General features: G+C 30.2%; 1 protein-coding gene across 1 annotated transcript in view; it reads left to right on the top strand.

Annotated features, from left to right (window-relative positions):
• Positions 1-10,978, top strand: part of LOC148275842 (ras-related protein Rap-1) — a 120,146-nt gene extending 109,168 nt beyond the window's left edge. Inside the window, exons 2-4 of the mRNA XM_088235124.1 lie at positions 3,703-4,028; positions 6,477-6,906; positions 9,165-10,978. Coding sequence (XP_088091250.1) covers positions 3,907-4,028; positions 6,477-6,906; positions 9,165-9,464 — 852 coding nt within the window. The 5' untranslated portion in view covers positions 3,703-3,906 and the 3' untranslated portion in view covers positions 9,465-10,978. The remainder of the gene's footprint in view (positions 1-3,702; positions 4,029-6,476; positions 6,907-9,164) is intronic.
• Positions 10,979-16,227: the final 5,249 nt, after the last annotated feature.

The raw sequence follows: 16,227 nt of genomic DNA, 5'->3' as shown, positions 1-16,227 counted from the left end.
GTTATTCTGTCGAAAATTGTCACATTTCAGATAATATGTTGGGGTTCAATTTGCATTTATATGGGCTCATTTGAATCAGAATATCACCCCATAAAACATTTACTGCTTCAACATTAAAGGAGAATTCAGATGAAACTTAATTATAATATATTGCCATATTTGCTTAGGTGTTTGAAAACTTGAGTCATGTAACATTTAACGTGTAGTAAACCCTACAAATTTACCTGCATGCGTTTAAATTAAAAATTATCCAACACGCGTAGGGGTGTAATATATAAACTAATTAACAAAGTGATACCGGAACTTTTTTTACACGTTTTCAGAAAAATACGAAACGAAAGCAAAATTTTAAACAATTAGAATATGAATGAACAAATGCGTAAAAGTAATATTCTTGTAATTATACTATCCGTTTTTCAGATTCCATACTGTAAGAAAATACGCGGTCTGACTTTTCTTCATACAATATTCTCGTATCATCTCCCTGGAATATAGCAATAAAGAAATAAGTTTTTACACACTTATAGGTGTCTTTCATTGGCATGTGTTAACAGTTTGTTTTTTTGTTTAATTGTTTTCTATAAGTAGGACCATCCAAAAGCCCTAAAAAGCGCCAACTTTTATGTTCCGTATTTGGACGTATGGTATATAAACATAAATACTTTTTTTTTTAAAAAAAACATACGAACAAAGTCAATGTCCGACTGATACTTTTTCTTTAAAAAAAATCTAAATTGGTTGTGTTTTGGGGCGTAGTAAACGGGAATGCGAGATATCGATTTTTTGTAAGAATAATCAGGCTGATTCGTAGTTATTTTTTCGCACAGTATTCGGGGAAGCATCTGGGAAAGAGTGACAGAAAAACTTTATTTCAATACCTTTTCGTCAAATTGCTTTTGACAGCATATTTAAATTTTGTTTTTATTTTGTATTTTTTATTTATTTTTTTTTTATTTTTATTTTTCTTTGTTAAATTCTAAACAATTTTTTCAATTCCCGCCAAACTGCAAAAGCAGTTTTTTTGCAGGGATTTCTCTCTTTAAACATTTTTGTAACACAATATAATAATGTTTACATAAAATATTTTTTTAAAAATCTTAAAAATATCAATAAAATAAAAGTTTTTAAAAAATTTAACATTGCTTATCGCAATTTTTGGACACGGTTATACGAAGTTAAATATACCTTCATACATTGGTACACGTGATGTAAATCAAACAAATTACATTAAATACTATTTATTAAATAAATCAAATACAACAATTGAGAGAGCAAAATTAAAATGTAAAATTAAATTAGGATAAGATAAAATACAATATACACCTATATATAAAGAGAAAACTAAATAAAATCAACATAAATTTAAGGTTAAAAACTGATATTTTAGATATCTTTTGTTTTATGAACTACTCGTGTTAAAAATATTACCAATAATTGAAAAATTATTTTTAATGTGAGCAGAGAGCAATACGCAAGGGAAAAATAAGGGAAGGAAAAACATGACGGGCTTAAAAGCCCTAAATTTTCACAAAACCTTAAAAACTAGTGACATCTAAAACATTATTTATTACTGCCCTTGAGGCAGGTTTTGAAACTATAATAACTCAAGAAAATAACATAAGAGTTTTCTTGCGAAATAGCTTTTCACCCCGTGGCCTAATAGGATATTTTTTGTCACTTAGATGTTTGTCCCAAGTGTCAAATTTTTTTCAGTTCTCTAGAAAGCAATCAATGATGACAAATAATGTTTTCTTTCATAAGAAAGGTATAACGTTAGTATAATTACTATCGCAAATAATTTTCCTTCCGATAAAGACAAACTAAGCAAAGAAAATGCACTTTAATTTCATCTTGTAATTAAACTTTTTTTTTTTTCTAATGCTAAATGTAACAAACATTATGATCGTGTATCTATTTATATATAATTATTATTTTTTAAATGTAATACTCTTTGTTCACATAATGATATTCTCAAAATTAGTGGACTCAAAATATATATTAGAATCAATGTCAACACGAATATCAAACAACAAATAAAAACAAAGTAAATGCTGCTATTTCTTCCTAAACCAACATCAATAAATGCGTTGATTCATCGAGTTGTACATTTATGTAAAGAATTACCGTTTAAAAATAAGAGAAAAATATTTATTTTATTTAAAAATGCGTTTTAAAAAAATGTGTGTAACAAATAAGTTAGTTCAAAAAGTGTATTGTGTAAAATGTACTTATATTGATGGTTAAGAGATTGATTCGTGATAATTAGATTTAAGTAAATATTAGGGCATTAATAAAAGTTTGCATGAACAAGTTTAATATATAAATAAATACATGCCTTCCTGTTGTGTTTGCTTTAAACAAGACAAGGCTTGCGATTTTGGTTTTTTTAATCATGCCACATCTTTCTTGGTCGTCCTTGACCTACGTTATCATTCATTCTAGTCGTTTGTATCTGTTTTGTTTCTCCCTCTTTTTTCTTATCCCACTTTCTTCCTTCTTTCAACCAGTAATAAATAACTTCGGTTAGAGCAAATTTCTCCGAAAAGTTAAGTAAAAAAAATATGGTCATTTGAAAACATTTAATAATGCATTTAATAGTGATAAATTTAGCAGGAAAACTAAAAAAGATGTTAGATAATAAATAATTATTCAATTCGCATAAATCACTTAATAACTTACAAAATGTTTTGAAACGTGCATTTCATGGGCATAAATCTTGTATAAATTTATTTTTATTACGATTTTCTCGTTTGAAATAAACAAATGTTGAAATATTGGTATTCAAATGTCAAAATCAGGAGTTCGTGGAAATAAAGGTCCTTTACAAATGATACTAACATGTAAATATTTCAAAAAGAAATACATCTACAGGGCAATTCAGTACGTATATTATGTTGTATGTATATTTTGCTTATTTTTCAAATGTTTATTGTATAAGTATACTATTTATCACAACGCAAAAGAGGACTTTAATCCAATTTTCAACGTCCAACGGAGTTGAAACTTGTGTAAGCCTACTAAAAATAAATAAATTACTAAAAAATAATAAAATAAACAAAGTTACTATTTTTTTATTTAAAAAGTTTTTTTAATTTGGTTTTGTATGTATATAAATACTCCGATAAAAATATATGAGTAGACAATATAACCACTAAGTATAATTTTTTACATATATTTATATTGACGATCCTCATTAGGTAAAATAAAATAAAAAACTTATTTACATAATGGGAAGTGATGTCTAACGGTAATTTGTTAATTTTATTTTTAATTATAAATATTTATAGTATAACATATAAATTACAAAAAAATAAAGACACCCCTGTTTTCAATCAATGCTACATAAAAATTAATTGTAAATATAACGTTTCGCTTCTTTCTTAAATATGTTGTATTCCTGACAGCACTTTTAATTTCTTTTCTTTATTTCATTAAAGGAAAATATTCCATTGTTAACAAAATAATGTTATGTTGTAGTTATTATTTTATTTTATTTTGTTATCAATGTTTCAAGATGCTAGGCTACTAAATTATAGAGAATTCCTTTGGAATGCTTTTTTTATCCGACAACGAGTAATTTTTCCTTAATGTGGAAACCGCAAAGAAAGATTCCTCAGATGTGGTGTACAGTATGTGATGGGCTATTTTGATAATCAAAATCGAAGGAAAAAAAAATAATGATGTTTTTTTTTTTTGTTTCAGATCGACTTCAATTACGATTCACTGCTGGCTGAAAAATCAAAAATGTAATTAAAATATTGAGGATATTGCTAAAAACGTATTGAGAGTTCTCATAAAAGTGTTTCGAATTTGTGTTACAAAAATAAATAACTGTCTCTGGACAAAAAGTTAGATATTTAGTTTGATTATTTACAAAGGTGGGTGAGTGATTTGTGTAATCTGCGCATGTCCCCCGCGCACACTTCCGCATCCGGAATGAAGGGGCGCCACCAGTTCCGGAGAAGGTTCAGCCTGCAGCCTTCCTTCCTGAAAGAAGAACCGGAAGACGACAGGCGCACCAATCATAAGTCAGTATGACATGCTTTCTACGATTATTCTTTTTACCTCTTTTTCCGGTTCATAAAAGCTTTGAAAAAATGTATATTAAAGTGGTTTTCCTGCTGAGATACTGATTATTCAGAATAATTTTCAATATTTTCGATAAAAACAAATTGTTATTTATTTTATTATATTAAAAGAATTGTGTAAATAAATGAGGTCTTAAAATACATTTATAAAAATAATAAATTAAACATTTTATTAATAAAATAATATCAATTATAAATAAATAAATAAAACATTTTATCAATAAAATAATATTACGTAAAACGATTTATAACAGATGCGTGTTACTCTACCCCTACACGATAAATACTATATTTATAAAACATTTTTTAAGCGGTATTTTTAGAATGTAAAACTTAAAAATTAACCCATTTGAAATTTTTACACATTAAAAAGAAGGAATTAAAAAAAGTAAATGAAATGTAAATAGATATTAATTCAAAGGTATTTTTAATTCTCAATAGCGTTTGCCAATCATGCCCGGATGACATGAATTATTATTATTTTTTATTTTTTTAACTAGAAGATTTTATGAACCCTGGATTGGCATCTGAAGCGTATGACTATTTATCTTCCTCTCATTTTACAAAAATGATCATAAGACAGGCTGGATTTTCTCCTTAGAGAGTTACTTAGGTCTAAATTTGTTACAACAGAGAAGGAAAACATTTTTGAGAAAGAAGTATGGAAGTCTAGGCATTCACAGGGCACAGGACCCCACATTATTGAACATTTACCTTTTTGCCTATTTTTAAACATGCAGATTTCCTTGACTCTTCCGTATGTTGACTTTTGTTAAATAAAAGAGCTGAAACTTTTATAATGTGGGGGGGATTCATCCGGCTGAACCATTTCACCAACTAGGCAACGCCTGAAAACCATTTTTAAGATTTTGATCTAAATAACTCTCTAGGGAGAAAATCCAGCATGTCTACAAACGTTCTGAAATACTAAAAACATTGTTGATTGAAATAATTGGTGTAAAAAGAAGTATAAAATTGAATAATTGTTATCAGGCGTTGCCTAGTAGGTGAAATGGTTCAGCCGGATGAATCTCAGACACGTAATAAAGGTGTCAGCTCTTTTACTTCGCAAAAGTCAACAGATGGAAGAGTTGAGGAAATGAAACCAGCCAACGATATGTCAAAAGCCCTGTTCATAGCTAGATTTCTATATTCCGTTCTCAAAAATGTTTTCCCTCTCTGTTGCAACAAATTTAGATAATTAGGAGACGCTTCGATAAGTGAACCGATGTGGGTTACTATTTATTTATTTATTTATTTATTTATTTATTTATTTATTTATTCATTTATTTATTTATTTATTTATTTATTTATTTATTTATCTATTTATCTATTTATCTATTTATCTATTTATCTATTTATTTATTTATTTATTTATTTATTTATTTATTTATTTATTTATTTATTTATTTATTTATTTATTTATTTATTTATTTATTTATTTATTTATTTATTTATTGATTTATTTATTTATTTATTTATTTATTTATTTATTTATTTATTTATTTATTTATTTATTTATTTATTTATTTATTTATTTATTTATTTTTTTTTTTTTTATTTATTTATTTATTTATTAACTATGCACCACACAGTGCGGAAAAAGAACGATGATGCAATAATTATTATAATTTTGATAAAAACATAACAAATAATCAGCAATAAATTAAGCTTGCCCAAATTTTTGCAGACAACGACTGGATTCAACTCCCCGGAGAGCTGTAAATATTAACATATTCCAACACAGATGAAAAACATTTTTAGAGAACATAATATAGAAGTCTAGGCATCTACAGGGCTTATGACCTGTCGTTGGCTGGTTTAAGTAGCCACTTTACACACTGTGTAACATTCACCATTCAGACCATATTTAAACATCTATATTTCTTAAATTCTTTCATCTGTTGATGTTGTTTGTCCCTAGTAAAAGGGTGAAATAATTGAATTAGATGAATCTCACCCGCATATATAAAGGTTTCAGCACTTTAATTTCACAAACGTCAACAGATGAAAGAATTGAAGGAATATAGATGTTTAAATATGGTTGAAATGGTGACTGTTACACGTATGTAATGTGACCACTTAAACCAACCTATGACAGGTCATAAGCCCTGTAGATGCCTAGACTCCTATATTTCCTTCTCTAAAATGTTCACCTCTGATATAATATGTTAATAACAAATAATGATAAATGTTAACCTTTAATAACAAATTAATCAATTCGTAATTCGTACCCAACATTACAAAGTGAATAAATTGATTATAATTAAAATAATCATATAATTAGTTTTCAGTCCACTCTTGCCTTTTTTAAAGTCTTAGAAATACACGACTCTGTTTTTTATTAATCTGTTAATATGTTTTACTAATCGTTATCTTTTCTTGCAGAAATGACAGAACGGAAGATACGAACTCTAGCAGTGGTAATCTCGCATCCAATAATGTCAGACATAAAATAGTCGTCATGGGATCTGCAAAAGTCGGCAAGTCTTCCATCATAGCCAGGTTTCTGTACAACACATTTACTCCGAAGTACAAGAGAACGGTGGAAGAGATGCATCACGGAGACTTCTCAGTACAAGGAGTCCAACTCACCTTGGATATTCTTGACACGTCCGGAGCCTTCGAGTTTCCAGCCATGAGGGCTTTGTCTATTTCATCTGCAGATGCTTTTATCCTTGTTTATGACGTCACGGATCAGTCCACATTTGAAGAAGTTCGAATGATAAGAGATCAAATTCACGAAACAAAGGCTAGCACTGCGGTCCCCATAGTTGTCGTGGGGAACAAATTGGATTTAGCTGACAGTGGAAGAGAGGTTTGTTCAATTAATTATTGATATTTGTTCATATTTCTCTCTGGTATCCACAAGTTACAATAAATAAGAATTATATTTCCCGATAGATCGGAATTATTTTATTTTAATATCTTTAAGCCCACTGGATGAAAAAATGTATGAGCGAGCGGTGGGTCAGATTAGACCCAGTTTTAAAAGTCACTTCTTTTTTCAATAATATTTCAACATCAAAATATGCTCTGAATTAACAAAAGACGTTTTTAGTACGATTTTTTACGATGTTGTTATTAATAAATAACGCTAAAAAAATATTTTCACAAAATCGATAATTTTTCATACTACTGGGTCTAATCGGACCCATCTTCGGTGGGTATAGCCAAAAAGGATTTCGTCAAAAAACTTACTTATTACACGTACAACTTACACATAAAACTTGGGAATTATTAGTTTACTTTTAACGTAAACATGAGAAGTACACTAGCATCCTGCACATAAATAAGAACTTATTGATTAAAAAAAAAAAAGTTCTTATGATTTATCGAAATATTCAACGTCAATCCATGAGACTACCAGCCACCACAGCCTGTTTTTAAACATTTTTTGTGTCTATTTTTTTAAACCTTTTTTCTAGAACCCAATTTTTCTACTGTAAAATCAATATTTACATGAAATATCCGAATACGATTACTTATACGTTAATAATCCAAGGACCCTCATTAGAGGCATTAAATTTGAAAGGAAACAGTTGTTTATGGCGATCGAAAAATATGTACGTGCAATATATGTTTGTAGAGAAGCTTTATTTTCATTAAAAGTAAATATATTGTTTAGATTATATTAACAACATTAAAAATAGTAAAAACCAAGGAGTGACCTGTCTATTTTAATTACAATTGCTGATATAAATATAGAAATTTTTTGTTGAATCCAAGGTACTCCTGAAAAATTCTAATAAATAGTCCATCCCTATTTTAAGTCTAAGTCGCTTTTAACTTAAATTATTTACTATTATTCTTATTCTTAGAGGTGGGGGTCAGTGCTATTTTTTAAGCTCCTGACGCCACTGCGATCTTGAAGATCTATTGTGACGTGTTCTTTTGAACAGTTCTCCCCTTCCAATCCCAGGCCCGTAAATCCTCAGGTCCAATCAAACCAACCAGTGGTCCCCCGAGGATGCGGCTTGTTTAATGATGTAATGGTAAAGCATCACATTCACATTGAATGTGTATAGGTTTTTCCTCATCTGCACTGCAGAACCTACATCTAGAAGTTTTGAAAAGGTTCATTACAGCAAGGTTTATTTAAATAACTAATAACTTTTTTTATCTTTTAAAAGTATTTTTAACGCAATAACTGTCTTCCGTAATTTAAGCCCCTTAAATTCACAAAAAACTTTATTGAAGTTTCAAAGGAACCTGTTTGCTCACTACCCTGATAATAAAGGCAATTTATAAAACTGATTAAATTCGATGAGGTATTTTTCCTCCTTCAGTTCGATAAAAGGAGATACCTTAGTATCTTTCAGGGGGCTAGTCGCTGGTTACTTTGTAACATCACAGTTAAAAAACATCAGGCGTTCCAAAGAACCAGATACGAAAATTGGAGATAATTTACTATTCTTTTATACATGACTGAATGCGACTTTTATCGATAAAAAAATTGCCAGTAATTCACTCGTACGTTTTCGATTTGATCAGGTAATTCGTTGAACAGAATTTTGATGGATTTATTCATTCCATGTACGAATTGATTAACTTTTTACAAGTAATTTAAAAACGTTATTAATTTTTGACACTCATAAATTTAATCAATTATACCTTAATAAGGAAGTTTGTGTAGCTTCAAAACCGGTGGATAATTCAATAAATATTAGGTGGTTAAGAACAAAGTGTTTTTATTTTTATTTTAACGATACTACATATGTAATGAATTACCACAATGTAAGTGCTTCAAAAAGAAATGTTTTATTATGTGATGGTGATTTATTTGTTTACTTCGAAAAATATTTTACCTCAAAATTGACTATAAAAAACTTTTTAACCTTGTGTATATAATTTGTGAGAATCGGGTGGGATGTTTCGGCTGTGGCCTGCTTTAGGAGCTTTTCGCATTTGCTCTAATGACAAGAAAACCTCAGAAAACTCGCGAGGAGAAGGCGGACTGTTGTCGTTCGTCAACAGACTTTCCGATTCACTTGAAGAGTGATCGGCATTTGCTGCTATTATACGAGTAGTAACGTAACGCAGAAAAATAAATTAACATTTTTTATTTTTTCCCAGATGGACTATGATACAACCGAGTCAGTCGTAACCGTGGACTGGGAAAACGGCTTCGTGGAGGCGTCAGCCAAAGAAGGAACCAACGTCACTCAGGTTTTTAAAGAACTTCTTACGCAAGCCAAAGTGAAGTACAATCTCAGTCCAGCTCTGAGAAGGCGCCGCAGGCAATCTCTTCCTCCCCCTCCACCGGGAGCACCACCACCAGCCGCCGCAGTCCCAACACCGGCCCAGCTCGCTCATCTACAACAGATCAGGGAAAGGCACTCTGGGGGTAAGAGGAACTCCTGCATCATATCCTAGAAAGCAGGAACCAAGAAGAAAAGAGACGCCAAAGATAAGACGGATGAAAAAAATATATAATAAGATGGAGTAAAACGATATCGAGCATTTGAAAATGTTTCGATAGACTGGATGAGTTTGTAAGAAATAATTTTTTAAATGGTTATAAAATCATGTTTTGTAAGTCTTACTAATTTCATATCTTTTTACACTTAATTCTATGAATTCCTAATGTATTGACAACTGAACTTATGATATTTTGAAGGGTGTCTTTCTATCCAAAGTGTTTCGTAATAGACTGGCTAGATATATTATTCGCATATTATCCGAGAGTCATTGAGAAACGTAACTTTAGTAGTAACTTGTCCGGAGTGTTTCCGCTCATTGTACGGTTCGGTGTGAAATTTGCTTCATTAGTATACGAGTTCGCAATTCTGACAGAACATTGATCACTTCGTAACTAACTTAACAGTTCCAAGTTTAACTGTATAATAACCCTTGTATACTACTGTAATCAATTCCATTTGAGTTAAGGTACTACATCCGAGAACGCAAAGTTCGTTGAAGGATCAAGAGCGTTGTGCTTTTAGCTTTTACTGACAGAGTAAGATAAGAAATATGTATCCTATATATGAGGGGTAAAAGCGTGATGAATGTACGTTTTTGAAATTGTAAGACTTTTTCTTCGAGAGATATAAGCGCACAAGACGTGACTGTTGTGGGTAATCGTATACTCTCTTTTAAAATCGATTGAAAGGTATGATAAAACATAGCATTTTAAAGATCTAAAGTCATATCTTTGAAGTAAATAAATATAAAAATCAAAGAATTTTTACTTATCAAAAAATTCAGTTGGTATTCATATCAAACATGTTTTCGCTTAAACATTCGTACACAATAAATGTGCAACTTTCAAAATATTGTATGTTTACTATAAAATCATTAAGTAAGCAGCTTGAATTTCTCGAGCAACCAATATATGTGAATTAAGATTAAAATTGAGTCGTAAATTTGATGTGTAGATACAAATTTAGTTGATTACGGTAAATCTAAAGATTGTTTTCAAATGAATGTACATATGTGTAATAACTTAAAAGTATAGGTAACTACTTCCAATAAATTTTAAGATTTCGCCTTTTGGAAAACCAAATTTTAAATTTATCGATTTCTAACATTACATACAAAACCTAAAATATTACACCACACTTAAAGTGAGTTTTCACAATTCAATGTATTTCGGTATCGACAAATTTATTACACTATTGACTAAACTTATTTAGCTTATTTAAAATTATCACGCCTGTTTTAACCTATAAAATCAATTATTCTCAAAGGGATACCTGTGAAAAATACGGGCAGTACGTGATGTGATTTCATATTGAACATTATTACACACCCTTCATCACAGTTTAACACTAAAATAACTAAAATACGATAACAGTTATTTATTATTATTTCATTATTACTGACCTTATTAAAGTTTAAAAATAATCGTGACTGTGAAACATGTAGAAAAAACGTCTTTAAAATAAAAATAATATTTAAAATGTCACATAAGTTCCTAACCAGTACAGGTTTTCTTAATTTATTATGCTTGTTCAAATACGATATATTTAAAAAATATTATTTTACGAAATTGCATTAGAAGTACGAGTAAAATTGTATCTTATCATATTATTTTATTCTTAAGAAGCAATCAATTGAAAATGATTTATCTTTACTTATATTTACTTTTGTTTTCATCATATCTGGTGTTTTTTAACCGTAACACAATTTGTTGGAATAACATCGTTTTATGATTCAACAAATCTTCTCCACGATTAGCAGTTTCATAGTTTCAACGTTTCAAAAGTTGTATGTTTGTTTTCATACGCCATCGACTTAACGTAACTCTGTAGGAAATAATCTAATTTATTCAAATCACAGGATCGTGAAGGCCAATTAACAAAACCGTTTCTGCAACCAAAAAAATTCTGTCGCCAAACTTGTCACGCAGAAAGTTCATCATTTTATGAACAGCCCTATTAATTTGGCTTGTTAAACACAAACCTTGAAACTAAATTTTCCGATACACAAGAGTTTTTTGAGTAAAAGTTCCACAATTGTGAATTTGAGTATTCTTACAGAGCACGAATGTAAAAAAAGAGACGGTGATACAGATCAAAATTTTTATGACTATCCAAAAAACTCCTGTTATGACAACTTTTTCACTAGAAAGATAACATTAATATTTACGAACTATACAAATTATTTACTATTACAGCTTAAGATTGTAAATTATTTGTAACAATTTTCAAATTTTGCTAACTGAAAAGAAATAAAATATAATCCCACTATTTGCACAATTCCCATTTACTGAAAAAAAACCTAAACTGAACTGATGAAGTATTTTGTTGGTTGCAACAATTACTTTACTATTTAATACCATTAATGTACCGAAACTTATAAACCTTATTATTTTTTTAGGGTAATTTTTCTAGAGTGATGAAAAATCACTCTTCTATAATAATCTTTGTACTTTATCGGGTCCAATATTTTGTTAATTATTTTTATACCGTCTTCACATAACTAAACTGAGGCAAATAAAAATACGTAGCTATCAGCCTGAACCTTTTTTGTCATCATTAATGTGGAAAAAAAATATTATTTTACTGACCCATCAGATGATGATTAATTAGAAATCAAATAAATAAATAACAGATAAAATAAAAATAAAAATAATAGTTTATTTCAAAATTTAACTTGCACTCGTTAAAACTTATTTAAATGTTAATATAAATAAAAATAATTTAACAGATTTGTTTGTCATTTATTAAATATCATGCTACCGACATTTAAGTGGTTGAGAAAGTAATGTTTATCAACTTTAAAATATACTAAAGTTTATCGGATTGATAAAGTAAAAAACTTAGATTACTACATTCACTTTGTTTTTTGTAAGTATTCGCATTTTAAATTAAAGCAAAAACCATAATTTAAAATAATTTTCTACCGATTAAAATTAAACCAAATTATTGTTTGCATTATTGTGAAATTCGGCATCAATAGGTTGAATATAAATATTTAAGATTTTACTACTGTTATATCCGTTTAATTAATTGTTCAATTTATTTTTAAATTGGCAGAATATTATGTAATATTTTATTATTTTTAGTTGAATGGATTTTCGAAATGGAGATTGAAAATGTATGTTTATATTAAAAAACGTTTTAATTTTTGTCGTCCTGTGTTGAATGTTAATAGTATTTTATTTTTTAAAACGTGTAAAGTAGCAATGGTTTCAAAATTTGATGTCGCTAAGCTCAGTGGCGATATTAAGACTTTAAACCTTTGGTGTTGTTAAAAATATATATATTTTATTTAAAATGTTCTGGCCTAAGTGTTACGCTTAGAAATTAATTATTGTTTTTTGTATGTTTACTGTTTTAATTTTAACTATGTAATTAAGATGCTATGTATTTGAAATATATACTGTTTACATATTTTTGCTTTAAGCACAAACACTTTTAGTTGTACATAAGGAGTTGTGTACGAATTTCAGAAAAATTGATCGTTAATTTGGTGATTAAATTGAGTAAAATGGATGATTTAGTAGTATCTATCTATCATATATAGATTTGATCAAATGACCTTAAACTATAGTTGAAAAAAAATTGCTATCCATTTCTAGTTTTTCCCAGTTTCATATATTGTGTCATACGTTTTCTTCATTTGACAGGGCACATTCGAAATGTGCATATATCTGATCATGCCTTGGCATTACTTTTTTTCAGCAATATTTTGATGAAATATTTTATAGTATGAGAACGTGTCGAGTTACATGTCAACATAGAGTTAATAATTTGGTATTCCCTATAAAATTTTGTGTACATAGTTTAATTGAGTAATATCGTGTTTCGCGGATTTCGTAATCAGTACTGTAATTAATTAAATATTCAAAACGTATATTTCACGCCCGGTTTTCAGCATACTACACTTCAAAAGAACTTTTTATATAAAAGGAATAATATTTATTCGTGACTGCGAAATATTCAGATTGAATATGAATTTTTAAGTCATTAACCTTAATAGTAACATTAGGGCCAGGTTATTTGATAATTAGTTATAGTTAAAAATCAAAAGTAATAGTTATAGTTTTGAAAAATTATTATTTATTCCATACAAAAAATAATCCGTTTGTAAAATTGTTAATATTACTTTCGATAGCTTATGATAAAACAACCGTCTTTGATGTTGAGACCTACTAATTATTTGAATTAGAATTTAAGAGGAAAGATATAAATTCAACTAAAAATCATCGAAAATATTTGTTTTAAGTTCAACGCCATGTTTCATATTTTACAATAGTCAATATCTTGTATAATTATTTTTCGTGGTACAATTTGTTTTTTTTTTTAAATATTTTTCAACACAAACTGTTTCATAGCATTCACCCTAAATAAATCAAACCCGAGACATCATCATACGTAGGAGGCAAACGAGCTAATCATTAGTTGAAAGCGAAAACAATTTATCACTATAATCATTATTCAATAAAATTGAGTAACTTAAAACATCAATGATATAATGGCAATGTTGAAATCCGACTCGAAGGACCGGTATTGTTGTAAGTTGTTCTGGGTGTATCAAGAGTTGCCTGTTAAATATTCAATTCAAAAACTTTCTTGTGGAACAATAATATATCGCAAAATATTACACATTTAAAAAACAGATCTTAAGTTTGAATAACTAATTGAATAATCAAATAATTCTAATCAATTATCCTATACACTGTAATGATTAATACCTTAGGCACAGAATACTTTGTTCTTTATTGGTGTTACACCAAACATGACTATATCGGCCGAAATACAAGTTACATATGTGCAAATTTAAATTAAATAACAAAATGTTTATGGGCACTCTCAACAATGGACACATAAAACGCCAGGCGCCAGGCCTGCCAGCACAGAGGCACAACACGGCTTCAACTACCGAGAAACTAAATTCAGATTCTCCCCGGTGAGCATTGATTCCGGTTGTCTTCAGAACGACTTTACTACTCACTCAAAACATTTAAGTGAATTTATTCCAATCTCCACGGTTAAGTTCAAACAGTATTTATTTAATGTATTTTGTTCAATTAAAGTTAATCAAATTGTGAATAAAACTCAAGATGAAACATGTTGTATATTAAGAAAACTTAAATGAAACCTGTAGCTAACGCGCTACCGGCGTCGTGTTGTGGTTCCGCTGCAGTCACTAACGCACACGTCCCGATCCACTGGTTGTAAGGCAGCGGAGGCTAGTCGATCTTGTTAAACTCGTCAGGGCCGGAGATGTCCTCAGAAGGGCCTCTTACTTCAGGTTGAAGTTGCCGGTTCGCCGTGGTCAGGAATCCGTAGGGAGAGAAGTCCAAAATCCAAGTCTAGGGTGAAGCGAAGGTGTCAAGCGAAGTGAAGTAGAATCGAGTAGAAAGCCGAGTCGGGGAGCAGCGAGTAGAGATGAGTAAAAGCCAAACGTCAGAGAAGAAGTGTGGTTTATTTTCAAGTGTACATGTTATATACCGTTCGCGCTACGTGCCCCACCATTCACCCCGCCGAGCGGGCCTAGCCGTCGTATGCCGCGCGGAGAGAGAGAGAACGATAGAGAAGGCCGCACGCCCGCTCTATCTGTCTCCCTCCCTCCACGTATATAGGCACTACCCCCTCCAGCTCTTACGGCATTCTTGCGGCGGCAACACAGCGCGAAACAATAGACATTCAAAAATATACTTAAAACTAATTTACAAACTAAATGCCTATTCTAAATGTCTCGGTATGGAAAAGGCTACCCCCGAAAGTGACAAATACTAGTCTTTATTGGAGAGGCAACTCATTTCTAACACATACCGAGATCCCTAATTCTAAACATTTAGCCTAGCGCAGTGGCGGTCCCTACAAGTGCCGCTTTTCGTTTTGACGTCCGTAACAAATCTTTTTTGATGACGGAAACAGGAGTATCCACAATACAAATTGAAAATCTAAGCACTTATACAAGAATACCATAAAAGAGTTGGCTATGAGAATTTTAACAAAAAATTCAAGCTAATATTATCAGAAAAAAAAACATGAAAAACCTGATCGTGCCTGTACAACTTTTTAAAAAGAATTCAAATGATAAAACAGTTTCAATGAACAACAAATTCAATGCCCTCAACAAAATTCCACAATAAATAGTTTGATACAGCTTGCCCACCACCTACCGCACACCGCATTTGAGGACATAAGTCTAGTTGCCAAAGCTCTCTGCAATCTGGTAGCATTAGTACCTTCGTGCTGAAAAAAGGTAATACAGAAGTACATAATATGCACTTCATTGGAGTAAGAAAAGAAGGAAGTGAATTATTCACCGACTGGGATTAAATTGATTAGACATGATCAATTCGCAGAAATGATTACAAAACTTTTTTAAAGCCTTGAAATTATTTTTGGAAACCACCGGTAGCTCAATCAAAAATAACTATCGACGTGCTTATAAGCGACGTGATAAAAAAAATCTTATCATAGTTGTTTATCGTATTCGCGATCACAATGGAACATCTGTGAACACCTAATATTACATGTTAAAATTTCTACTTTTCACGACGTATAATCCTGCTGCGCAATCACATATTTGGATTTCGCCGATGTAAATATGGAAAATATTCCAAAACTGCTATTTTTTTATTTTATTTATTATTCATCATGCTATTTATTGCGTTTAGCGGCTGGCAAGCCAAATGTCAGGAAAAGTAGTCGCCATGGTAATTGTAATTAAATTTTAA

The sequence above is a fragment of the Micrasema longulum genome, unplaced genomic scaffold (genome assembly GCF_059751315.1).
Source record: "Micrasema longulum isolate JH-2025_06_02 unplaced genomic scaffold, ASM5975131v1 h1tg001335l, whole genome shotgun sequence".
Classification (NCBI taxonomy): Eukaryota; Metazoa; Arthropoda; class Insecta; order Trichoptera; family Brachycentridae; genus Micrasema; species Micrasema longulum.
This window is presented reverse-complemented; position numbering and strand designations above follow the sequence as displayed.